Below are 27,604 nucleotides of genomic sequence, written 5' to 3'. Positions count from 1 at the left end.
GGTTTTGCACCTCCCTTCATTGTAGCAAAGCCTTCTGCCACTGGCTGGAGTGACTCCCAAAGGACTTACAGGGCCAAGCCCTCCTATTCTCCCTTGATGTTCCTCTTTTTCCCCTTTCTGCAGCCAGACATTAAAAATGAGTTTGTTTGAAAACAACTGAATATACAGAGAAAATTACGAAGTGGTGACACATGACCAAGGAAAGACACACACTTGAAAACACCTTATGTTGACACCTGACGCTTGGTGTAAAGACAGCCTAAAACAACAACAACAAAAAAATAAAAATAAAAAATGAAACAAATAAGCAAATCTTGAGGGAGAGAATCTGAATTCCAGAGTCACAACATTATAAAATTCAAATGCCCAGTTTTCAGAAACTAAAAAAAAAAAAAAAAAAAAAAAAAAAATCACAAGGTATTCAAAGAAAGGAAACATGGCCCCTTTGAAGGAAAAAAATTAACAGAAACTGTCCCCCCAAAAGGTCTAATGACGGCCTCCTCAACAAAAATTTTAAAACCACTGTCTTGAATAAATTCAGGGAAATAAAAAAGTGGAGAAAGTCAAGAGAACAATGTATGAACAAAATGTCAACACCAATTAAAGAAACTGAAAACCTAAGAAGGAATAAAAGAAATTCTATAGCTGAACAGTACAATAAATGAAACAGAATATTCACTACAGCTATTCAAAGGCAGGTTTGATCAGACAGAAGAAACAATCAACAAACACAAAGATAGGACAATGGAAACTATTAAGTCTGAGGAAAAGGAAGAAAAAATAGTTAGAGAAGTAAACAGAACCCAAGGAGCTCTAGGACATCATCTTTCCCAGGATGAGAAGAGAGATGCAGGGGCAAGCAGACGATCTAAGAAACAATGGCAGGAAATTTCCCAAATGTGATCAAGGACGTGCATATAAACATCCAACAATCTCAATAAACTCCAAGTCAGATGAACTCACAGAGCTCAGCACTGGCTTACATGACTGTGAATCTTCCCAAAGACAGAGAAAAATCTCAAAAGCAGCAGGAAAGATCCTACTCACCATCTCTCCCTCTCTACCCCTTTTAAGTAAAATGACAACAAAATTTTTAAAAGAATATAGAACTTCTAAAACTTAACAACAAAATAACTGATTAAAAATGAGCAAAGGACTTATAGACCTTTCGCCAAAGAAAATAAACAAATGACCAATGAGTGCATAAAAAAATGCTCAACATAACTAATCATTACAGAAGTGAAAATCATAAACACAGTAAAGTACTCGCAACGGTGATGGTAACAAAGTAACAAGTGTTGTTGAGGATGTGGAGAAACTGCAACCTTTGTACAGTTAGGGAGAATGTAAAACCAGGCAATCACTGCGGAAAACAGTATGGTGGGTGTTTCCTCAAAAAATTAGAAATAGAATTAACATATGAGAGCAATTGCATCTGGGTATATGCTCAAAAAATTAAAAGTAAAGTCTCAGATATCTGCAGACTCATATTCTTAACAGCACTATTCACAACAGCTAAAACATGGAAGCCATCCAAATGCCCATCGACAGATAATGGAAAGGCAAAGTGTGGTGTCTATACTCTATGTGAAAGAAACATGAAAGTTGTCAGGACCAAAATGGAGTTGCCTGTGTCAACGCCAACAAAAATAAATAAATGAAGCCATGAGGTTATAAAGAAAGGGTCTTACATACAATTGCCGGACAGTAACCATTCCACAGAGGTCACCATAACCTTACACACAAGATACTTCTACGGTGACAACTGCCCAGCAAGTCTCTGTTCAACCTTAGGCTAATGCCACTCTGGTTAATAATCTTTGTGGAAAAAAGATTATTGCTTCAAAATGTCTTATGAATCTTCCTCATTTGCACCTTTTCAATTTTTCCCTTGCCTTAGCCTCAATCTCTTTGAATATGCCCATAGTTTACTATGGCAGTGCTTTGCTATTCGCAAACTAGTGTCATTAGCTTTCAATAGTCTCTCCTCTTATTTGTGTTAGCTTGTTATTTAGATTGATATATACAATGAAATAGTATGCAGCCTTAAAAAAGAAGCATATTCTCACATATGCTATACATAGAAGATCCTGGAAGGCATTCTTCTAAGTGAAATAATTCAGCTACAAAAAATAAAAATATAGGGCCGGCGCCGCAGCTCACTAGGCTAATCCTCCGCCTAGCGGCGCCAGCACACCGGGTTCTAGTCCCGGTTGGGGCGCCGGATTCTGTCCCGGTTGCCCCTCTTCCAGGCCAGCTCTCTGCTGTGGCCAGGGAGTGCAGTGGAGGATGGCCCAGGTGCTCCCCATGGGAGACCAGGAAAAGCACCTGGCTCCTGGCTCCTGCCATCGGATCAGCGCGGTGCGCCGGCTGCAGCACGCCGGCCACGGCGGCCATTGGAGGGTGAACCAACGGCAAAGGAAGACCTTTCTCTGTCTCTCTCTCTCACTGTCCACTCTGCCTGTCAAAAAAAAAAAAAAAAAAGACTCATTTTCAACTAGCTTTGTACATAAAATACCATCTCTATACTAAGTAAAGATTTCAACAATTTGCACACACACACCAAAAAAACTATTTGAGAACTAGTTTTAGAGTTAACTCTCAGTACAACTCATTGAGGACATAGGTCCTGCCTGAGAGTTAGTGCACAGAGACTCTTGTTGTTAACTTAACAATTGACACTCTTATGTACGATGTCAGTGACCACCCAAGGCTCTTGAAATCAGCTGCCTAGGCTCTGGAAGCCTTTTGAGAGCACAAACTCCATCAGTATTTGGACAGGGCCATAAGCAAAGTGAAAGTTCTCTCCTCCCTTCAGAGAAAAGCACATCCTTCTTTGATGGCCTCTTCTTTCCAGTGGGGTCTCTCTCACTTAGGTCCTTCATGTAGAACATTTTTTGCCACAGTGTCTTGTCTTTCCATGCCTGAAGTGCTCTCACAGGCCTTTCAGCCAGAGCAGGAAGCCTTAAGGGCTGATTCTGAGGTCAGAGAGAAAATATTTATATTCAAGTGACCATGAACGTATGCCAAGATAAACCACCTACTAGATCATAATTCAAACCACAAATTTTTTAAAAACATAATCTTAAAAAATGTGTTCTTTGACCACATAGAATTAAACTATAAATAAAATGTTAAAAAGAAATCATTGAAAACTAAATAGCACATTTCTAAATAATTCACTGTTCAAAGAGAGAGCCTCAAAAGAAATTTAAAAATTATATTAAACTGTCTTCAGTGGATTTTGTATCAGCTTTGTGAAGTGAATTAGAAAACCTATTTCACAATTTTAAATCTCCCAGGGTCAAAATCTTCAGGTCTTCAATGACTTCATTGGAGGATTCTATCAAACATTTAAAGAAAACACAAATTTTACACAATTTCTTTCAGAAAATAGAGGCTATTTTCCATTCTTTTCACAAAGCTCATATTATCCTGAGACAAAGACAGAGAGGTACAAGAAAAAAAGTATAGGCCACTATTGCTAAACACAAAAATATTTAATAAACAGAATTCACCAGTATACAATTATACCACATGAGTGAGAAATTGAGGCTGATTCCAGAAATGCAAGGCTAGTTACTATTCAAAAGGAATCGATGCAATCTACCATATTAATAGAATAAAAAAGAGAAATAACCTGATCATATCAATCACTATAAAAATTCATGAAATTCAATACCTATTAGTGCTAAAATCTCAGAAAACAGAACTAGAGGAAAACTTCCTAAACTTGATAAAGCATATCTATAACTAACTTTACATTAATGGTCAATGATGGGGGCTGGCACCGTGGCACAGCAGATAAAGCCGCCACCTGCAGTGTCGGCATCCCTTATGGGCACTAGTTTGAGATCTGGCTGCTCCACTTCCAATCCAGAAGACAGAGATATCAGTTCTTACCACTCTTATTCACCAAAGTGCTGGAGTTACAGTCAGTTAATAAAGAAATTAAAAAGTAAAAAGCCAGCCAGAGCTGTGGTGCAGCAGATTAAAGCCCTGGTTTGCAGTGCTGGCATCCCATATGGGCGCTGTTTTGCATCTTGGCTGCTCCACCTCTGATTCAGCTCTCTGCTATGGCCTGGGAAAGCAATGGAAGATGGCCCAAGTACTGGGGCCCCTGGTGGCAGCTTAACCCACTACATCACAGTGCCAGGACCTCAGTTGATTTTTGATAAAACAACAAAAGAAATTCAGTACAGGGAAGATAGCCTTTCAACCAGGAGAAAATCCTCAGGAATTAAATCTAAACAAAGAAATCTTAGATTAACATCAAAAAGAGCATCCATAAAATACAATCTACAAATTGGACTTCTTCGACATTAAAACATTTGCACTGTAGGAGAGTGATATCAGAAAGATGGAAAAGTAGGAAAACTACCTTCAATCTCTCATAGAATCACTAAGTTAACAATGATATACTGACCAGAATGCCTTTACAAGAGTTATTTTAAAAACAGATTGCAAGTACCACAGATGAGCATAAAACCAAGAATGGCCACATTGAAATAAGTAACAAGAGTATTTCTTTTTTTTAATAATTTTTTTATTTAATAAATGTGAATTTACAAAGTGCAACTTTTGTATTGTTGTGGCTTCCCCCCTCAACCTCCCTCCCTCCTGCGGCCCTCCCCTCTCCCACTCCCTCTCCCATCCTGCCCTTCATCGAGTTTCATTTTCAATTACCTTCATATACTGAAGATCAACTTAGTATATACTAAGCAAGGATTTCAACAGGTTGCACTCACACAACCGCACAAGGTATAGGGTATTGTTCGACTAGTAGTGTTGTTTTTAAGTTTCATAGTAAAACACATTAAGGACAGAGATCCTACATGGGGAGCATGTACCCAGTGACTCCCGTGTAACAAGAGTATTTCACGTTACCTATATCATCAGCCCCTTCCTCAAGCCTGCACAAGACACATCATCAGCCGGCGCCACGGCTCACTAGGCTAATCCTCCGCCTTGCGGCGCCAGCACACCAGGTTCTAGTCCCGGTTGGGGCGCCGGATTCTGTCCCGGTTGCCCCTCTTCCAGGCCAGCTCTCTGCTGTGGCCCGGGAGTGCAGTGGAGGATGGCCCAAGTCCTTGGGCCCTGCACCCCATGGGAGACCAGGATAAGTACCTGGCTCCTGACATCGGATCAGCGCGGTGCACTGGCCATGGCAGCCATTGGAGGGTAAACCAACGACAAAGGAAGACCTTTCTCTCTGTCTCTCTCTCTCACTGTCCACTCTGCCTGTCAAAAAAAAAAAAAAAAAAAAAAAAGATAGATCATCTCTACACACACTTCAGCTTCAAAGATGGCGTAGGGAGTGAAAGGGCCATCCCATCCAGCACTGCTGGCCTTTCTGTACACGTCTCAGGGGACAGGTTCCTGCCTTGCCTCCCGTGGAACGAGGACAGAACCACCATAAATTGGACTTCTGGGAATCTAAGTACAAATGAGAAAGGGCAGGTAGACGACTACAGCCCAACACAGCTCTGTAGATTGGGAGAAGGCTTAGAAGCTGAGATATCTCTCCAAAGAGAGAGGGAGGATGCTGGCACTGGTGTTCAAATCCTTGTTCTCTCAGTGTATTGCCTGAGGGGCCGCTGTCTGCCCCCCTTCACCTTAAGTACCCACAACACAGAGTGTGATAGTGGCAGCTAAGAACAAAGGAGAGGGGTTGGCTGGCTTGCTGCTCCACAGGGTCCCAGAGAGAGCTCTGTCTCTCTGCCTTTGAAATAAATAAATGACATATATACATACATGTATACATATATTTTAAAGCTTTAAAATAAAAAATAATAATTTCTGAATATTTCCCAAAATCAGGGAAGGGAAATGAGACCACAGATACAATATACCTAAAGTCTACACAGAGCGCATTATAATCAAACAGTCAAAAGACAAGGAGCTTTTTGAAAGTAGCAAGAGAAAAATGACATGTCACATACCAGGGCACCTCAATAAGACTATCAGCAGATTTGTCAAGAGAAACCTTGCAAACCAGAAGAGAATGTAACAATATACTCAAAGAGCTGAACAACAAGAAATTCCAACTCAACTTAGATAAATTCATTCCATGAACTACTGATTTCTAATAAAAAGAATTAATGATACATGCCACAATTTCCATGAATCTCCTGATAAAAGTGCTGAGTGAAAAATGTCAACTCCAGAAGTTTTCGTATTTTATTATTCCATTTATATAACATTCTTAAAATTATAAAAGTGTAGGACCTAATAATAGATTAATGATTGCCAGAGATTGGGTGAGGGTGGGAAGAAGAAGGAAGTAAAGATGGCAACGTAGTAGATCCTTCTGTGGAAGGAACTGATCTGTTTCCTCACTGCATGAAAGTCTTAGTCTCCTGGTTGTGCTTTAGTAGTAATGCTGGATAGTAATTTGAAGATGTTACCTTTGGAAGAAATTGGGTAAAGGTAACAGGTAACTTCTATGTATTATTTCTTATAATTACTTGTGAATATGCAGCCATCTCAAAATATGTTAGGCCAGGTGTTGTGGCACAGTAGGTTAATCCTCCACCTGTGGCACCAGCATCCCATATGGGTGCCAGTTCTAGTCCCGGCTGCTCCTCTTCCCATCCAGCTCTCCGTTATAGTATGAGAAAGCAGTGGAAGATTGCCCAAGTCCTTGGGCCCCTGCACCCACGTGGGAGACCCAGAAGAAGCTCCTCGCTCCTGGCTTCAGATCAGCCCAGCTCTGGCCATTGCAGCCATTTGGGGAGTGAACCAGTGGATGGAAGACCTTTCTCTCTGTCTTTCCCTCTCACTGTCTGTAACTCTGCCAAATAAATAAATAAAAATATTTAATATATATATATATATAATGTTAAATTAAAAATTAAATCATGTAATTGTGTATATATATGACCAGTGGTGACCAACCCAGAGAATCAGTTTTTAGCTGTAACAGTTTTGTTTGCTTGTGGACCATTATAGAGTCTCTTATCCTGGCTTAGGAGATATTCTAAATTGTCTAGGTCAGTTGCAGACACTGCTTGGCATCAAAATTTATCTATTAAGTTAAAGATTCTCAAGAATTTCTTAAGTCTTTCTCCAGATGACTTTGATGCTATGAGCCTGGCACCCAGTCTCAGGAAAATTCTAACATCTAGATTCAAGAGTTAATCCAACTATGTGAATGGCAGTCTAGTGTCTGGTAACTATTGGGAGAAAAAAGGTTCTCAAGAAATTGTCACAGTAGTCAATTAAAAAAAAAAAAAAGGTTTGGGGAGGCCAGCACTGAGGTGTAGTAGGCTGAGCTTCTGCCTGCATTGCCAGCATCCCATATGGGCACCGGTTCAAGTCCCGGCTGCTCCTCTTCTGATCCAGTTCTCTGCTAATGGTCTGGGAAAGCAGTGGAAGATACCCATGTAGGAGACCCTGAAGAAGTTCCTGGCTCCTGGCTTCAGATCAGCCCAGCTCCAGCCATCGCAGCCATTTGGAGAGCGGAAGAAAACCGTTGTAACTTTACCTCTCAAATAAATAAAAATTTTTTAAAAAAAAGTTTTGGATTACTCTAGCTTTAAATCAACAAGCTTTTGAATTATTTCTCTATAGAGATAACTGAACATGGCAGGTGTGCCACTTCCTAAATACTTGATTATATTAGTTACCTATTGCTGCATAATAACTCACCCTCAACCTTAGCGATTAAAAACACAAACAACTTTATTACCACAGTTCCTATCCATTAGGACTTGCAAAATGACTGGGCTGGGCGTTTCTAGCTCCAGGCGCCTCCCAAGAGGGCAGCTGGGTTGTTGACCAAGCCCACAGTCACCTGAAGCTTTGACTCACCTGGAGGAGCTGCTTCCCAGGTGACTTGCACACGTGGCTGCTGAGTTGGTGCTGGCTGCAGAGACAAGACCTCACTTCCTCCTCACATGGGTTTCTCCTGAAGGCTGCTTGAGTAGCCTCAAGACAGGCCCCCAGAGAAAGCAACCCAAGAGAAAGAGCCAGCAGAAGCTATATTTTATATAACTTCATCTCAAAAATCACATATTGTTACTTTGCTATGTCCCACATTCTAGGAGAGGGCACTGGATATGGTCTTTTAGAAAAAAATAGTGTAAAAAAATTAAAGGACAACTTTTTAAACCACCACAACGACTATGGAAACTTAACTCCTATGAACTCCAGTTTCCACTGATAAAAAATTATAATGGAGGCCAGCATTGTGGCATAGTGGGTTAAGCCACTGCATACAACACTGGCATTCCATACGGGAGCCAGTTTGTGTCTCATCTGCTCCACTTCTGATCCAGCTACCTACTAATGGCCTGGGAAATGCAGCAGATGATGGCATTTCTACCCATGTGGGAGACCCAGATGAACCTCCTGGCTTCAGCCTAGCTCATCTCTGGCCATTGTGGCCATCTGGGGAGTGAACTAGTAGATGGAACATCTTTCTCTCCATCTCTCTCCCCCACACCCCTTTGTGTGTGTGTGTGTGTGTGTATAAAACTCTGAATTTCAAATAAATAAATAAATCTTTAAAAAAAGATTATAATAGAGGTCAGTGCTGTGGCATAGCAGGTGAAGCTGGCCACCTGCACTGTCAGCATTCCATGTGGGTGCCAGCTCGTGTCCTGGCCACTCCTCTTCTTATCCAGCTCTCTGCTATGGCCTGGGAAAGCAGTGGAGGATCCTCTAATTCCTTGGGCCTCTGCACCTGCATGGGAGACCTGGAAGAAGCTCCTGGCTCCTGGCTTCGGATCAGCTCAGCTCCGGCCGTTGCAGCCATCTGGGGAGTGAACCAGTGGATGGAAGACCTCTCTCTCCCTCTCTCTCTTTGCCTCTGTCTCTGCCTCTCTGTAACTCTGCCTTTCAAATAAATAAATTTTTTTTAAAAGATAATAATGACCCAACCTCAGATTGTTGAAAAAATATTATTTATAGTATGTACCAGTAAACACTAGAATTCAATGTCTAAATTTTTCTTTTTCCAGAACTAAGGAACTACATCATTAGAGTTTCTCAGTTCAAAGCCAGCCCAAGAACAAAGGGGAAGGTCACTACTGTGCCCTGGGACCCATGTCCTAGGAAATGGTAAAGAGCACACTCTGTTTCTTCACATCATATCTTCTGCCCTCTTTGCCTACATCATATCCTAAAAGGTTATTTTTCCTGGAAATTTCCAAGCCTCCAAATCTTTCCAGTTTTATTATCAAAACTACCATTCCTTTGTCCAAATCCCTCAGGTGGGTCCACTTTCTATTGTCTTCTAAGGAATAGCTAAAACCTATGGCCAACGCCCTTTTAGAAGTGGAGCATTGTGTAGTTAGCATCGTTTGTGATCACATTTGCAACTGATGGTAAGAGAATGGGAAAGAAGCCTAGTACCTTCTCTAAAACTCTTACTTCAATCCAGATTAGAAGATTGAAGATAAACACTATACCTTAAGCAAAGTTGAACCTGTCACTCATTCATGCTTCACATAAATACTCTAATCAAATAGTAATCTGACAGTATTTACCCAACCTAAACCAACTCCACTGTGAAAATGAGAACTGAAATGGTGGAAGAGGGGTCTTTTTCCAACTGGAGAGACCCGGGAAAAGGAGAGATGCGGTTATCTTTTTAATGTGGATATTCTCTATGGCATTTGTTATCCCCAGGAAATATGAAGTCTCTGCCATAATGACAGGAAAAGCAGTTAGAGAAGAATCCTAATCCAGGTTTGGGAAAACAGAAAGATCATTTTGCCTGAAGTCTTTACAGTTGCCTTACGTTCATACCAATCCCATGGTTGCCAGGTAGGCCTATCCTGTTTATGTGTCTTGGTGATGGACGGTCCTGATAAGGCATCTAGTGTGTTGACATCACACAGCTACAGAGAGCAAGAGAAAATGAGATTTAAATTAAGGTGTTTTGCTTCAAAACAATTCATTCCCTTCCAGCTGGCAAAGGAAATTGTGACCAATATGTTCATGACTATTTCAAAAAGTTCATGGACAATGGGATTAAAGATAAGTTTTTTCTGGTGCAAAAAAATGTTGAAACCCATGATTTTTTTTTCTAACTTTTTATTTCAAGATAGTGTTAAATTTACAAAAGAAAAACTGTAGAGTTGTACAAAAGTCCCAATATATTTTACATGCAATTTCCCTTCCAATATATTCATCACAATCTGTAACCTACACTCAATTTCCCCAATTTTTTATTTTTTTATATTTTTATTTGACAGGTAGAGTTACAGACAGTGAGAGATAGAGAGAGAAAGGTCTTCCTTCCGTTGGTTCACTCCCAAATGGCCGCTATGGCCGGCACTGTGTTGATCCAAAGCCAGGAGCTTCCTCCTGGTCTCCCATGTGGGTGCAGGGCCCAAGGACTTGGGCCATCATCATCCACTGCCCTCCCAGGCCACAGCAGAGAGCTGGACTGGAAGAGGAGCAACCAGGACTAGAACCGGCGCCCATATGGGATGCCGGCACCGCAGGCAGAGGATTAACCAAGTGAGCCACGGCGCCAGCCCCTCCCCAGTTTTTTAAATCCAAACTCCCTCTGTCCCTCCAACCCCTCCCAGCCCCTAATAACATTTTTTGTTCATAGGAGGGAAGACATTTTTGTCTTTCTGTGTCTGTCTTGTTTCACTTGACATGATGTCTTCTAGTTCCAACTACTTTGTGGCAAATGACAGCATTTCATCCTTTTTTTATGTCCATAGTACTCCATTGTGTATATGTATACACACACATATATGCATGCATCTCAAAATGGTTTTGCACCAAAATAAATATCTATCATTTAAGTCTATTTTCCAAGAACTTGTTGAAGTCCCCTCATACAACTGGAAAATAAAATCCCACATGCTCTGGAAAAGAAGTCAGGTTTGGTTTGCATGCATTTCATTCCAAGGTCCTAATTGCATTGGCAATGACTATCTTCATTCTCCATTCTCTGAGACCTGTGTTGGTCCTCCACCATGACCTACCTCCTTCCCAGCCTTAGCCTACGTGCTCAGGGGAGGGGGTGTCTCCTCAGGAGATAGCCCTGTCACACTGGTTGTATCAGGGATGAGCATGTGACCCAATGAACCCCAACAAAGCCTTGCTTATAGTTTTTCCTAGAAATGCTTGTTTCCATATGCCTTGAACCTGTAAAGATGCAAGATTCTGGAGGCTACAGCTGTCATGCTATCATCCAAAGACGCCCTTCCTAAAACCAGAGCCAATGCAAGTAGAGTCATGAGCTAGAGAAATCAACCCAGTCCCGATGGTGCCTTTGGAACCACTGCATCAATCTGAACCTGAAGCTGGAACATTCCAGTTACAGTAGCTCGTAGATCAAGGTTTCACTTGAGCCCATTCACATGGGCTTTCCTGTCACTTGGAACCAAGAGAGTCCTGATTACTGTAGTTTACACTCTTCTCTTCAGAAATAACCACCAGATGTTTTTTTCTGAGCATAAAGTCAAAACTGGTTAAGTTTTAGTTTATTTGCATATTAGCATAAAATGGAGTTTCCCCTGAGATGTTCTCTTTAGAGAAGAACCACCAAGCAGCTTCTCCTTGTTGGAGCCTCTCTGGATGCCAGCGGGCAGAGGGACAAGTCCTCTGTGCCCTTGGCCCACTTCTCAGGGCTGTTGCCAAGGAATAAACACAAACACTGACAAGGAATACTCACTGTGAGTATAGTCAGATGGCACCTGTTATTTAATAATGAGTTTGGACATATTAGAGAATGGGATGTACAGGCCAGGTGAGAAGGTGACTAAACACAAAATGAGTCAGTGGTGAAGCAAATCCAAGTTGACTTTTTTTTTTTGAAAGGCAGAAAGAGAGAGAGAAGGAGAGAAGGAGAGAGGGAGGGAAGGAGGGAGGGAAGGAGGGAGGAAGGGAGGGAGGGAAAGGGAGAAGGGGAGGGGGAGAAGGGGGAGAGAGAGCGAGTGAGCAAGCATGCTCCCATCTGCTGGTTTACTAGTTTACTCCCCAAATGCCCACAATAGCCAGGGCTGGGATGTAACCAAATAGGGAAGCTGGGAATGCAATCTATGTCTTCCTTGAGGGTGGCTGGAACCCAATTATTTGTGCCATCACCACTGCCTCCCAAGGTCTGCACTGGTGGGAGGCTGGAGTCAGGAGCCAGAGCTGGGAATTTAAGCAAGGCACTCCAATATGAGAGATGGCCATCTTAATTGATAATTTAGGTGCCTACTTTCAATCTTACTCTTCTTGTGATTTCTTGTGTGGTGGGTTGAACGGTAGCCCCCTAAAAGGCTATGTCTATTTCCTAACCCCCAGAACTTGTTTGTATTACATTATAGTGAAAGATTGAATATTATTTTACAGTGAAATATGTGATTAAAGAAGGGATCTTGAGAGAAGGAACTCACCCAGCAGAATCCAGGTGGGCCTTGAATAAATGTGTCTCCATACGTGATGGACATAAGGCCCACACAGGAGCAGACAGCGTGAAGACAGAAGCCAAGGTAAAGAAACAACTTCTAGAAGCTGGAAGAAGCAAAGGACAGACTTTCCATCAAAGCTCCCAGAGGAAGTGGAGGCCTACTGGTGTCTTAACTTCAGACTACTGGCCTTCTGGATGATGAGAGGAAAAAAAAAAAAAATACCTGTTCCTTTAAACCACTCAGTGTGTGCTAATTTGTCATTGCATGGACACATGTCCACATCACAGGATCACACTCCTGGCCACACATTCACACCACCTAAGTGGCTTTACCATTACTAAACGGAAGGTAGCATCTTGAAGACTAACTCATCAGAATCTTGGGCTAAGATCTTAGGCAGCAGTAGATTTAAGCATTCTTCCAGATGACTTTAACATGCAGCCAGGCTTAAAACAACCACACAGTGACTTCAGGTGGCTGATTTAGGTTTTTTTTTTTTTTTTTTCTAATTTGATTGCTCAGATGTTTTGGCCTCTTCACAGGCTATGCCCAGAGATTGGAGTGCCAAACCTAGTAAAACGCTCAATTCAATAAAACCACTTTTTTCCCCCTGTAACGGAGTAGTTGCTCCATTTCTATTAAAGGCTGTTCAGGAGGAAATGCAATGCAGAACCCACCTGGTCACCAACAAATTGTTTAATTTTGCTGCTTGGTGGAATGGGAGGAGGGAATGAAAAAGTGCAGAGGGAGCAGGAATGGATGAGAATTCAGCCACATTCCCAGAACCTACGCTAGCCAATGACAGCTCTGGAGATCTGCAACCTCAAGATCCAGAATGAACACCTTGGGGGCCTTGTTTTGGGGACTTCCCTAGAACAAACACCACGGCTGCTATTCCTTCTAAAACCGAACCAGCTTTCGTACACTCTTAGAAAATCACAGACTGTGAGAGTAGCTCCCACAGCCAGCTCCTGGCCTGCCAGAGCTCAGCTCTGCCCAACCTTCTGACACAGAATCTGAATCTGAACAAGTAGAGACAGGGTTAGTGCTTATTATCTAACCTTCCAGATCAGCACTATGAAGGACTTGAGAAACGAGACCCTAGGCAAACTACATCCACCCATACCACTGAGTCACTTTCTTCAATGGGGATCTGACTTGGGAGGCCAATGTACACAAAACACACAAGAGAGGTGCTTCTGCACTTGAGGAGAACCTGAGCCTTCCTGTGCCAGACCTTTGGTGTAGAGAGATACTAAGAGCCCTTGGCCATGAGAGGTTCAGCTTGAAGGCAACCACTGCTCTGACACTGCACCAACTCCAGTAACCAGGACCCACGTTGTTTACCACCTAACTGTGCTGTCCTGACACGTGTCTGATCCCTCATGGGACTCTCCCAGGCGTATGAGCTTCCCAGTACTTCTGTGTGAAACTCAGTAGCTAACACAAATGCTTAAACAATTTTAGAACGTATTGTCTCATAGCTCTGAAGGTATGAAGTCCAAAGCCAAGGGGTTTGCAAGAGCTTCCTCCCCTTGAAGTCACTAGGGAAGAGTTCTTCCTTGACTGTTCCTCGTTTCTGGTGATGGCCAGAAATCCTGGGCATTCCTTGGCTTGTAGTGGCATTACGCCCATTTCTACCTCTATCCTCTCATGCCTTCTTTCTGCTGTCTTTCCGCATCTCTCTTCTTAAAAGGACACCAGTAATAATAGATGTATGACCCATCCTCATCCAGTATGACCTCATTTTTTTTTAAAAAATTGTTTATTTATTTTGAAAATCACAGTTACAGAGAGAGAGAGAAATCTTCCATCCACTGATTTACTCACCAGACAGTCACAACAGCCAGAGCTGGGTCAGACCAAAGCCAGGAGCCAGGAGCTTCATCCATATTTCCCATGTGGGTGGCAGGGGCCATTGTCTACTTCTTTCCCAGGCCATTAGCAGGGAACTGGATCAGAAGTGGAGCAGCCAGGACAAGAGCTGACACCCATATGCCACACCAGCACTGCAGGTAGCAACTTAACCTGCTATGCCACAGCGGCTGCCCCAGATCTCATCTTTAAAATAAATAAATAAGAGATTTCTTTTATTTATTGGAAAAGCAGAGTGTTGGAGAGAGGGAGAGAGAGAAAGAGATCTTCCATCTGTTGATGGACTCCCCAAATGGCTGTGACAGTCAGGGAATGTCACAGGTGGTGTTAACCTGCTGTGTAACAGCAACAACTCAGTATGGCCTCATCTAATTGCATCTGCAAAGAACCTTCAAGGGCTCCACTATTCAACCCAGTACACAGCTCTGTTCTTACCTTTGAGTGTACCCACATGGCTGGATACCACCCCCAGAAGCTATCCTGCCACTGGATACCCTGGCTCTGCCTCTGGCTTGCATCAGCATCTAATGACTAATGTTTGGGCCTCCTGGCTGTCTGATCTCCAGGCTCCAGACGTGACCACCCTAACCTGTCCTGCCACCAACCAACCAGAACAGAATACTTCCTTGCATATTTGCCTTTCCAGATTCCAATCAGGAAAAAAAGGATGAAGTTTTCTGCAGAAAATCCTACACTGCCTTTTCAGTTATGGAAAAATTTCCCTGGAAACACCACTCTGACCCATTCAGTATCCCCCCTTCTTAATGATGGCTCATGTAACTTTCCTGGAAAGTGTTCCTTACCATCATTCCAGAGCCTCCTTTTTATTCTCAAAGCACCTTTATTCTCTGAATATTTTAACACACACTTGAATAGAGCAAAAATATTTTAATCTGAATTTGATTTTATTTACTCGCAGCTTTCTCTACCCCCCCCCAAAAAAAAAAACAAAGAATAAAAAGATTCAAGGCCATAAACACAGATGTATAAAGTGTAGCAAGGTAGCATAAAATTTACAGAATAGGAAGGCATATGCAAATAATGGTATGAAAGTAACAGAGAACAATAACTAAAATTAATACTCAGATTCTATGCCAACAAGTCAGATATGCTTGCTAGAATAGGAAAAAAAATTAACTGTGATAAAATATAGAAATATAATTTTCTACTAACCAATGCAATCAGTGATCATAAGCAGACAAACCAACACACACACACATACACACAATTCAGTTGTTCAGGGGGGTCTTCACGGCTTCTAATCTGAGACCAGGGGAAATTTCTCCTCTGGGTCTTCACAGGAAAAGTCACTGAGCCATGCTACAAACAATATCCCTGCAGAATGTCCAAGGAAAACATTCATAGGAATAGAAGCTTACAGTCATTTCACAGAACGGCTATCCTAAGACTGGATCATCAGTTGGATCATCAGTTGGGAGAGGACTGGAACTTATACCAAAAAAAGGATAGGTAAGACATGTGGAATTCTCAGAACAGAGTACCCAAGAGGAGAGAGAGGCCGGAGATCTGCAGACTGTTAGTGTAATTATATTAGGAAACAATCACCCAAAACTATCAAAGGGAGCAATACTCAATGGAGCCACAACGAATCTCCTCTCTCCTCCATCAGCAAGCCAAAGGACCCACTTCCAACCACCGGATCCAGCTCCAGAGAGTAATCTCAATGTCTGCTGCCGGAGTTGGGAGGACTGGAGTAGAAAATGGTCATTTGAAACCTCACTTTGGAATTTCATCATTTTTTTTTTAATCCTAATTGAGCTTTCCCATATTTATGTCTACACTAATCACTTTGCTTAAAAAACAAAAGGTACTGGCCACTGGTAATTGAGAATTTAGATGGGTGGGAAGACACATGCTCCAGAATACCCTATGACATTTGATTAACATATAGACTCTTTCTAAAGAACGTATAGTATTAGAACAATGGGCTGAGGCATAGCATTGAATATAATCAGAAGCCATTAAAAACCAATACGGCCAGCACCGTGGCTCACTAGGCTAATCCTCTGCCTTGCGGTGCCGGCACACCAGGTTCTAGTCCCGGTTGGGGCGCCGGATTCTGTCTCAGTTGCCCCTCTTCCAGGCCAGCTCTCTGCTGTGGCCAGGGAGTGCAGTGGAGGATGGCCCAAGTGCTTGGGCTCTACACCCGCATGGGAGACCAGGAAAAAGCACCTGGCTCCTGGTTTCGGATCAGCGCGATGCGCCAGCCGCAGCGCGCCGGCCACGGCGGCCATTGGAGGGTGAACCAACAGCAAAAGGAAGACCTTTCTAACTCTGTCTCTCTCTCACTGTCCACTCTGCCTGTCAAAAAAAAAAAAAAAGATCAGATTACTAAAGACAGATGCTAAAACCCATAGAAGAGACTTGTGCTTTCAGCAAAGACAGGCTAACAAGAAACATTTACTCTCCAGGACAATAAGAAAAAGTCAAATTATATGAAACAATGTCTTACAAGACAGACAGTGATCATTGAGAGACAAAAACCAAGTGAGGTCAGCCTTATAACTGACCCAGCTAGGGGACTCAGAAAGAAGGTGGGAGACTTCCTGAGTTGAGAAAACAGAAGTGACATCTCTTGAGATCAAGACATGTAGAATTCTCAGAACAGAGTACCCAAGAGGAGAGAGAGGCCAGAGATCTTCAGACTGTTAGTGTAATTATATGAGGAAACAAAACTATCAAAGGGAGCAATACTCAATGGAGCCTGTTTCTACCAGCCAGACAGAAAATTCCTCAGGCATGAAATAGCGGTTAGAATACTCCAATACTTACCTCAGAGGAAAAGATGAATTAGCCGGAGCCCTAACGCTCCACTTGAACAACCTAACAAATCAGATCAATATCTGAAGGAACAAATAACTTCCAAGTGACCTAACTGCATCCCTGAATAAACCCTAGGGATAGTTACAGGAATAGGAAAACACCAAACACTCAACAAGATGCAACTTCTTATCACACAAAGATTACCAGTCACGCAAAAAGCAGAAAAACACTTCCCATAATAGTAACAATTAACCCATCAAAACAGGCCAAAAAATGACACAGATGTCAATATTAGTAGGCAATGACATTAAACAGCTATTAAAACTACGCACCCTTGTGGGAGACCCAGATGAGGCTCCTGGCTTCACTTTGGCCCGGCCTTGGCCACTGCGAACATCCGGGGAATGAACCAGCAGAAAGGAAGATCTCTCTCTCTTTAACTCTGCCTTTTGAGCGAATGGATAAATCATTTTAAAAATATATGTAAAGAGAAGTAAGTCTACAATTTTAATCTGACATGTCAATTCTCTCTGAATAATTGATAAAACAAGTAGACAGAAAATCAGCATGATACAAGAGATGTGAAAAGTACTATCAATCGAATCAAATTAACCTATAGACATTTTTAGAACACTTCTCCTCACTGCAGTATGTATATTCATGTTTACACAGAACATTTGCCAAGAAGACACAACCTGGCAGTAATGTGAGTTTTAAACTCAATAAGTTTGAAAGGATTTAAGTCATAAAAAGTCATATTCTCTGTCCAAAATGGAGTTAAGTTAGAAATTGATAACTAAAGTCATCCAGAAAATCCCAAACATTTAAAAACCAAATAACACCCTCCTAAATAAGACGGATAAGAGAATAAGTCAGAAGAGAAATATAAATATTTTGAAATGAATGAAAATGGCAAAAACATCAGAATTTGTGAAGTGTCATAAAACAATATTTGTGGTGGGAGTCAGAGTAATAAATGTCCCTATTAGAAGAAAGGTAAGGTCACAATCGCTAGGCTCAGCTTCCACCTTAGGAAATTAGAAAAAGGAAAGCATGTTAAACTCAAGGCAGGCAGAAAACATTATGAAAATAAAAACTGGAAACAAATAGTAAACAGGAAATAGAGAAACTCAATGAAAGAAAAATCTTCTTCTTTGAGATCCATAAAACTGATGTTCCAGTCAGACATACCAGAAAAAAGTTTTTTAAAAATGACTAAGCTCATAGAGTGTGTGCATCATGCTTTCTCACACTTCACCAACATTTACAAGTCCAAAGATCCCAATGCTATATGAGTATTTTGATAACCAAGAACATACTACATCAACTCAATCTGTTAGAAAAAACTGTAATTCTGATTTTCCTGGGGATGAAAATTGTGTAAGACAAAAATGATAACAAGCCTCTAAAAACAAGTTTTGGCTAAGTTACAGTTAAGACACTGCATTCCCTTACTGTCCAATTTAAAATGACGCACACAGCAACAGGGTATACTAACGGTAATACTTCTAAGACAATTCATAATCAGATGGGTATTATTGAATGATTAGCAAGACGGTATTTTTCCATTCAATTACTTAATGTACTCCTATAACACAGCCAACAGAAATGCACACCCACTGATGGCTATCACCAAAATATAAATACAAACATATTTGCATAGGTTTCTTCTTTTATACTTCCTTCTGCCCCTCTGCTGCCAACCCTGAGAGATCTACAGTGTGTATAAGATTGTGGTTTAACAATTCCAGGTCCAAGACACATCTTTTATATCAACTATAATAAAAAGATACATACAAATTGGTTAACTCACTACCTCTACTATTTATCATACACGGTCACCCTAGGACATCTATAAAGCTTAAATGTTGTAAAGAATGATTTTTGTTCATAATAAACACAAGTACTTTACCTGAAATGCACAAATGCACCTACTGGTCTAATCTAAAACCATCTTCTAGATACAGAGATACTAGCAAAGGTCTTTCCCTTTCCCTTCCCCTCCACCACTCCAGTGGCCAAGCCCACAGCTTGTTTGCCTGTCCACCTGTTGATTAACATTTTGGTTGTTGGCAGGTTTGGGCTACTAAAAATAAAGCCACTACAAACAATATTATCTGAATATTTGCATGACCATACGCTTCTATTTTTCTCAAGAAAATATCTAGAATTGAATGACTGCATCACGTGTTTAACTTTTAAGAATGAAAAAATGTTTGCCCAACTGGCTGCCATTTTATAACTCTATTAACATTGTATGAGACTTCCACTTCCTCACCAATGCTTGGTATGGTCAGTCTTTTTAATTTTAGCCAACCTAGTAGATACATCCTGGTACCTCATTGAGGTCAATTTACATTCCCCTAATGACTGATAATGATCATCTTTTCATATTCTTATTTTCCATCTGCATGTCTTTGGCAAAATATCTATTTGTTTAATCTGATTTTTTGAAAATTATTTTTATAGTTATTTGAGAAGAAAAGAGAGGGAATGAATAAGAGAGTTTCCATCCATAGACTCACTCTTCAAATGCCTGCAGTGGCCAGGACAGGGCCAGGGTTGCTAGGATGAAGCCAGCAACCAAAAATCAATCCAAGTCTGCTATGTGGGTAGCAGGAACTCAATGACTTGAACTACTGCTGTTACCAACCAGGGTCTGCAGGCGGCTGAATCAGAAATCAGATCTGATTCCAATCCAATGTGCAACTCCACCTTTGTAATCAGCATCTTAAATTTAAGGTGCAGTAGCAATTCATTGGAGAGAAAAAATAGTACTTTCAACAAATTTAACTAGAATAATTGACTGTCCAAAATAATAAGAATAAACTGGGAAATTAGACTTCATCAAAATGATAAAACAGACAGATACAAACTGAGAGAAAGTATTTGCTAAGAACTTAGGTGGTAAAATACTAGCACTCAGAATACATAAACAACTGTCAAAACTCTATAAGAAAACAAACAACCCAATACACTAATATTTGGATTTGCTCAATCAATATGTAACTTGGGCAAGTGAAGAGCATTGGCTGACTAAGGAATAGAACAGGTAAGTTTTCCAGGATAGAAGCAAGATCACACTCTGCTCCTTAACAAGAACAGAGACAGGACAGAGAAAGAGATTGTACTCACACAACAAAGGATGTGGAGATGTTTCATGGTAAAATAGGAAAAACATCAAAGTCAACTGCTCCTATTTTGTTCACAATAACTCCTAAGGTCAGCTTTGACAACACAAAGCAAATAGAAGAGAACAGTTTCATCCTGGCCTACAGCCTGTTTAAGATTAGATAATATGGCATAGATACAGAAGATATTTGGAATTAAAAAGTAGAAATATCGAAGACTGAATACAAGGAGTGCAGGACAACTTAAGTCACAGATCACTATATGGACCCCTCTTCCTACACCACTTCCCACCCACAGTTCAGGGACTAGACCTTCGTACCAGGACCAGCTTCAGGGCCTGCCTTCCCAAGCTTGCTCCATTCACCCCAACACAATGCCACAGCAACAGTAATCTCAAGGACAAACTTAGATAGCAATGTGAGACACATGACACACAGCCGTGAACATCCAGAGCTCAATAAATATTGGCTTCTGCTTCCCTTCACCCTCTCCCAGAACGAGATGGAAGGCAAATTGCACTTCTGGCCTCAGTTCAGAGGTTTTAAAAATTTAGAGCTTCTATGTGGCACTGAGTCTCATTTTAGGCTCCTGAGTTGAGCAAAGAAATTTTTTAAACAACTTGAGTCCAGACTTCTGTATCCCCATTGCCACGCACGGCAGGCAGTCAACCGAGGAACGGAAAGAGCCCCGGTTCCAGAAGCAAGTCACCAGGCTCTGGCAAAAATCAGTAGGTAGATGACTTTTGTACTCTGTGCAGGGACAAAGCACACTGGTGCTCCCCCTCCCACTTGCCAAGGGCCCCTTATCAGAGCATCCCTGTTGGTCTTCCCATCGTCCTTCACTCAAGCCTCTTACAGAGGGAGGGTAGCTCAGCTTGGTACCTAGCTCTGGGTCTTTTCCGAGCTGGTGCCACTGCAAAAAGCCTGTGGTTGTGCGGCCCCTGCCATTGCTGAGTACTTTTTAAGTACAGTATTAAGAGACCTACACAGTTCAACATCTACACTGCATACAAACCCCCAAACCACCTTACCAATACTAAGGGTGGTGGGAATCGGTCTCTAGTTGATGAATTCTTGGGTCTACCTCTCAGTCAGTTCTGAACCTGGGTAGGGAAGAAGGGTGACTTTCTAAATGCCCTAAAAACCCAACCTGTCCATCTGCCCTCTGTCCTGTGCACACTCAAAATGCAGACAAGCCCCAGATCCTTGGCATGACCCTGGTTCCTCTCAGATTTTTTCACCCATCTGCTGTGCTCAGGTTGACATTGCTGCCACCCAAAGTTTACCCCAGAAAGAGCAGGAGATGCACACTGGTGCTTCTTCGTTTCACTGTAGAGGACAAGTACCAGGCGCAGAGCCTCTTCCCTGTCTCCCGTAAGATCCAGCATGGTTCTGAGAAGCTGGAACTGGGATAAAGAGCGGGGGTCCTGGGTTCAAGCCCTGTTCTGCCCCTTCCTTGCTGTGTAACTTGGTATAGATCACTTCTCCAGTCTGGATCTCTTTTTCCCTGTTCTGTTTGTGGTTTTAAGTGACATTCAGTTAGATCTAAAGTGAGCGATGGTCCTTTCTTCAATGTGGTAAAAGTGAAATGCACAAGAGCTCCAAATCTGGTTTACACTTTTGGCAAACACAGTCCCGTATTTTTCAGATGTGCTTATGATGTCATCCCATTTAGAATGAACACTCCAAGTCTCTTACTGCTTCCCATAAGAATTTAAATAAAGGACTTGGAACCCAAGAATTCTCAGAAAATACTGACCTCCAAGTTCCCAATTTAACAACAACAACAACAACAACAAAAAAGCAGTAGAGATTTTCTAAAATATGCCCATTGCTTTGCTATAGAACCTAGCTAAATTATGTTATAGTTTTATACTCAGTGTCCCGGCAATTCTATAACATTCAGTTTTCTTAAGGAGGTATCAGTAAACAATAGCCTACAGGCCAAAACTTGTGCACTGGCTGTGTTTATAAATAAAGTTTTATTGGAATACCACCATGCCCATGTGTTTACAAGATGTCCGATGGCTACTTTCCTGCTTTAGCAGGAGAGGCACTGTTGCCACAGAGACTGAATAGTTGCAAAGCTTAAAATAGGTATTTTTCTGACATTTTACAGAAAAAAAAATTGTTGACCTCCCAATCTAAAACATCTTTCATTTGTTCTTAATTGTTCCAAATTATGGATGTCTCATGAATGTGTTTGACACATGATCAAATCATGATAAGAATGTTGTTTATTGTGTCTTGGCTTTTCTTCTTAGTCCGTGACAGGAGACATTTTTGTCTAGTGTTTCCATGTAGGAATTAATTATCCCTCTGATTTTTAGCCACAAGCATTTTCCTTAGGGAGGTTTGATTACTTCTAAATATTTAAGACATCTGGGGACTGGCGTTGTGGCACATTTGGGTTAAGCTGCTGCCTATGACACCAGCATCCCATATCCAAGTGCTAGTTCAAGTCCTGGCTCCTCTGCTTCCCATGCAGCTCCCTGCTAATGTGCCTGCAAAAGCAGAAGATGGCTCAAGTACTTGGGCCCCTGCCTTCCATGTAGGAGGCTCTGATGGAGTTCCAGGCTCCTGGCTTCAGACTGCACCAGCCCTGGCCAAAGCAGCCATTTAAAGAGTAAACCCCTCCCTCCCTCCCTCTTCCCTCATTCCCTCTCTCTCTGTCACTCTGCCTTTCAAATAAATCTTTTAAAAAAATTTTTAAAGATACCCGCACACCTCATGATATAAAAGCTGCATTATCAGGGCCCATGAAGAGATTCGTATTCCCAATCCCCACTTGTCCCTGGCTCAGCCACTTGCCCTTTGCTTCTATAAAATGAGGACGCTGAACAGGTGAGAACTGTTTCCTTAGAACAGAAAACTGGGACCCAGCATGAGAAGTACCACTCGGACAGTCACACTGGCTGTGACCGAAGCTCAAGGCACAGCATTGCAATTGGATTCATGGAGAAGGAAGTCAGGCAGGCTTCCTGGAGGAAACAACGGCTGGCCGGAACCTCAACGGATCAGGAAGCGTTCATGCTGCCGCAGAAGGAACCTGCCCGGTCAAGCACGATGCTATCTGATGGAGGCGTCACTGAACTTGGCCAATGAGGAATGTGTTCCAGCAGCTACGTCTCAGGAATGAGCTCTCCACGTTCAGACTCAGATGTGTGCATTCCTCACTCTCGCTAAATGTGTATCCAGGAAGGTCAGACTGGCCAGCACCTTTTACTATTCGGGGCTTTTCTTTTTCTTTGTCATCCAGTTACCAAGGTCCCATCCAACCTCAAAAAAGATAACAGGCCAGCACAGGCATAGGTGTTGTGATGTTCACTGTTCGGACACCACAACTTCTTGGCAATGTGAAGATAAATCAGAGAGGCTGGGCGAAGGGACACGCCAGGGCTATTGTTGAGATCAACGAGGGACAAGATACATCTGACTTCAAATGACTTTGGCAGTGGGATTAAGCAACATGCTTAGGCAGCAGCATTTTCATGTGGTTAAACAACCCGAACAATGCCAACAATAGATTCTGAAGGGAGGAGAGTTATTTGGGTTGACCTGGCCATGCAACCTCAGCAGTAGGCATTCCCACGTACTTGCCAGCTCCCCCTCAGCTGCTTTGTACTCATGCTGCAGGTGGCGTTCACTCGAACACCCAGCAGATGTTAGTGAGGACCAGAACTTTTCAATACACTGGGGATGCAACCATGAAGAAATGACACAAAACCCCTTGCCCCTGTGGAACTTACATTTCAGTGTGTCATCCTGTATCGAGAAAAAGTGTGATGAGATTTAACTTCTATCCCATGGGACGTGGCTGCTGCTCTGAACTGCCCCCAGGAGACACCTTGCAAAAGGATCTGGACCAGACCGGAGCCATGCTTCCTCCTGAGATCTTGTCCCTCCGTCCCAGTCTCTGTGTCACGTCAAATGTACAGGACAGAGTAAGGACAACACAGCCAGGCGCTTTATGCTTACCATGTCTTCATTCTGCAGCCAAGGGACTCCTAAAGCCCCAGGGCAGATATGCATCAAGGCCCTAAAGAATGTACATGGACTTTGGACCATGTCCTGGAATCTTAACCAAGAAAATAGTTCTTGCTTCTGAAAAAAGGGTACATGTAAAAATACACATCACTTCTTTATCTGACCTAGGCAGAAAAAAAAAAAAAACAAAGCAAATTATATGACCAACTATAAATGAAAGGATAGGTGAATTACTGAGATAACAAGCAGCCATTAAGTCAGTACTATGGCAATGTTGGAAAACACTTAATATGAAGTGTTAGGTAATCAAGTAGAACAAACCACTATCTATTCAATATAACAAGGATGTATAAATATCTACCAAGAAAAAGAAGATATTGATGGATATGTCCTAAAACATTAATACCTAATAGACTTAGATGCTAAACTTCAAAATATTTTTCTATTACATTCTATTTTCCTTTAGTGATTGTTACTTTTTATAATTAAAAAATTTAAAGCCTATACATACTTTTTTGAAAGCAAGCATGAGGTTGCAAGAACAAGCCCAACACACCCCTCATCATAACTAGGAGTCTGAAATACGGAGCCAGACTTTCTGGGTCTGAATTCTGATTCCTCCAGCTGTGACCATGGGCGAGTAACTGAACCTCTTCTCACCCCAGATGCCCACCAAACAATGGAGGTGGCCGTGCTCCCTGTCTACACAGCTTGGAATGAAGTCACTTAGAGGGACTGGCACAGAGTCTGACACCCAGTGAGCATACAGAGTAACAGATCCAACACCCCAGGGTCCTCCAAAAAAAAAAAAAGAGTTCCAGCTAAGGAGAGGGAGGCACACCCACCTGACGCACAGGGACAGGTCTCTCAAATTTGTGCCTTTAGTGGGCAATTTTCCCTCCAGCAGCACCAAGCCCCAAATCTTTTACTAACATTTTAAATTTTCCCCTGAAGAAGCAGAACGGCATGAAGGTAATTCGTTTTGTTGATAATTACTCTCTTGGTTTTTCTTTTTAATGTACTGGTCATAATTCATTGTGCAAAGTGCCTTTTGGTTTTAAAAACAAGTCTAAAATTTATGTTAATAGGATTGTCAGAAAACACTAACCATACTTCATACAAATGCTGTTTATCCTGCCGACAGCAGTTACTCTGAAGATAAAAATAATTGTCAATACAGTCACAGTTTACTGTCAAAAATCTACTAAAAAAAAAAAAAAAGATAGGTATCTGCTCCAAAATTGGTGAAATCAAAACTGATCTCTTATCTCTGGCATCTGACATCCTTCTACCTGTGCAAACTAAACCATCTAATGCTGGGCAAAAAAAAAAAAAAAAAAAAAGCACAGCTTGTCCACCATATGTTTTCAGTAACTATCTGTGGTGAGGACATAAACTTTGCTTCTTAATGATTGCCAATACTTATGTTTTTAAAATAAAATTCAGCTAAGGTTGCATAAATATGAAATCCTGGCCAATACAGAAGATCCAGGGGACAGGAGGGAATCAGGACAGACAGGTGGAAATCTTGTCTGTCCCTCCTCCCCCGAAATGAGGCATCATTTTCCCCTCATGGGAGAGAGACTTATGCGGCTCAGCTTCCAGAGAAATTCTTTAACCTAATTTGTTACCTAAATGCCCTTGGTCTTTTGCGGCCCAGGGATCATCCTATCAAAATAAGGCGGTGTTTCTGTTTGATGGCTTAATTTGCTTTGGCAACTTTCTTCCTTAGAGGGACTCTGACCCCCCCCCACCCCCCCCACCCCCCTCACCCCCCCCACCCCCCCGCTGGCTTGGAGCATCTCCCTACCCGGAACCACCAAGATTTGCAGGCTCATGTTGGAACCTCGCTGGGCACTAGCTGTATCATCTTCTCAAAGTCACAGAACCTCACTCGGCCCCAATCTGTGTAACGTGGACACAATACTTAATTTCCCACAAGGTTCCCAGAGGGGCTAAATCAGACAGGAGACACTAAATGGTGGCGCACGGCAGGTGATTAAAAACCCTGTTCTTCCCCCGCCCCGCCCCCCGCCCGCGCGCCGGGAGGCTTCACCCCTCATTCTCCGGATGCCCACATCCCCTGGTTTCTTCCCTGCCTTTCCTTCCCAGGTCAAAAAGCAAAGTCCTGAACTGGAAATTTCGGGTTTAGAAGAGCATTTGGGCTCTCCACTAACTTTGACCGACTCACCATTCAAGTTCCAAGGGAAGGTCGCTAAGGTGGGGGTGAGCTCAGTCCCTGCGGGTGGGAACTAAGGAGTAGGGGGTCCCCCATTCACTTTCTCACCTCTGGCATCCCGCAAAGACCCAAAAGGACCAGGACCCCTGAGCCAGCTTGCTACAGGAAGCGCCAACACTCAAATTCTCAAGCCCCCAAGTAACCTGCCCGCCCCTTGCCATAAAAACGCGAAGGGACAGGAAGCGGTGGCGCCGGCGGCCCCCAGGTAAGGTGCAGCCGCTGCCAATAGCTCTGCCCAACCTGAGTTTTCAGCTCGCTGCCCGCCCCGCAGGACCTCCTCCCCAGGGCAGCCAGAGGAGTTGGAGCACCGAAAAAGGTGCAGGGCCAGGGGAGGGGCGGAGGGGGGGCGCGGGGAGGCGGCCTCTACCCCGCAGCCAGCCGCGTCCCAACCCAGCCCGTCCAGGCCCCGGCCCCCGCATGCCCGCAGCTGGCCGCACTGCCTCTGCGCGCTCCCCGGTGCGCGCCGCGAGCTGTCAGCGCTCCTGGACGCCCTGGACTCCCGCAGGGAAATGCTACCTGTGGAAGTAATGCGTGCAGAAGAGGCCCAGAAGCACAGTGCCAGGCGGTCCGAAGAGAGAGCGGGGCTGCCGGGCCAGGATGCCCACGGGCACCACGAAGGAGGGCAGCTCCTGCAAAAACCAGGCGGCGCGGGCGGGCAGGCGGGCAGCTCCGGGCACCAGGCTCTCCGTGTACTTCCCGTAGCCCGAAGGCTTCGCGAGGTACAGGGTCAGTGCCCCCAGGGCGGCCAAAGTGACGCTGCCTGCCACCACCGGGCTCTGCTGGCACCTAAGAGGCATCGCGCCGTGCTCCCCGCCGATGGCCACCGCGCGCGCAGAGGAGAGCGCGGCCCCCACGGCCCCTTTATGAAGCAAGAGACGCCACCCCGCGTCCGCCCCTTCGGCCTTGGCTCCCGCCCCTCCATCGTGCCTCCCACCTCTGTGCGGCGGGCCCAGGCTCGGCTCAGCCACGATGCCTGGCACACAGAGCTGGCGCGTCGGGATGCAGCCAGCGCAGAAGGGGAGGACCAAGAGTTGCGCCGGGCCCCCGGCCCCGCCTGCGAGCCCGCCTTCTCCTCCCAGGTCACTTGTTCGTCACCCATCACACCCTCTCCTAAGGCAACTTCTGAGGCTACGAAATCCCAAATGAAAGCCGCTGGGACGACCCAGCCGGGGTCGCTCTCCCGCCCCGCGCACATCCTCTGTGCGGTCGCCACGCCGCTCGCG

General features: G+C 43.3%; 1 protein-coding gene across 4 annotated transcripts in view; it reads right to left on the bottom strand.

The window, feature by feature from the left end:
* Nucleotides 1-27,236, bottom strand: part of SRD5A2 (steroid 5 alpha-reductase 2) — a 56,645-nt gene extending 29,409 nt beyond the window's left edge. For all 4 annotated transcript variants that reach the window (XR_516296.4, XR_011386720.1, XM_002709931.5 and 1 more), the window contains exon 1: nucleotides 26,898-27,236. Coding sequence is in view for 2 of the 4 variants with exons in the window: in XM_002709931.5 (XP_002709977.1) it covers nucleotides 26,898-27,178 (281 nt within the window). In the remaining 2 variants the exon portion in view is untranslated. The remainder of the gene's footprint in view (nucleotides 1-26,897) is intronic.
* Between the last annotated feature and the right edge of the window lie 368 nt (nucleotides 27,237-27,604).

The sequence above is a fragment of the Oryctolagus cuniculus genome, chromosome 2, assembly GCF_964237555.1.
Source record: "Oryctolagus cuniculus chromosome 2, mOryCun1.1, whole genome shotgun sequence".
Taxonomy (NCBI): Eukaryota; Metazoa; Chordata; class Mammalia; order Lagomorpha; family Leporidae; genus Oryctolagus; species Oryctolagus cuniculus.
This window is presented reverse-complemented; position numbering and strand designations above follow the sequence as displayed.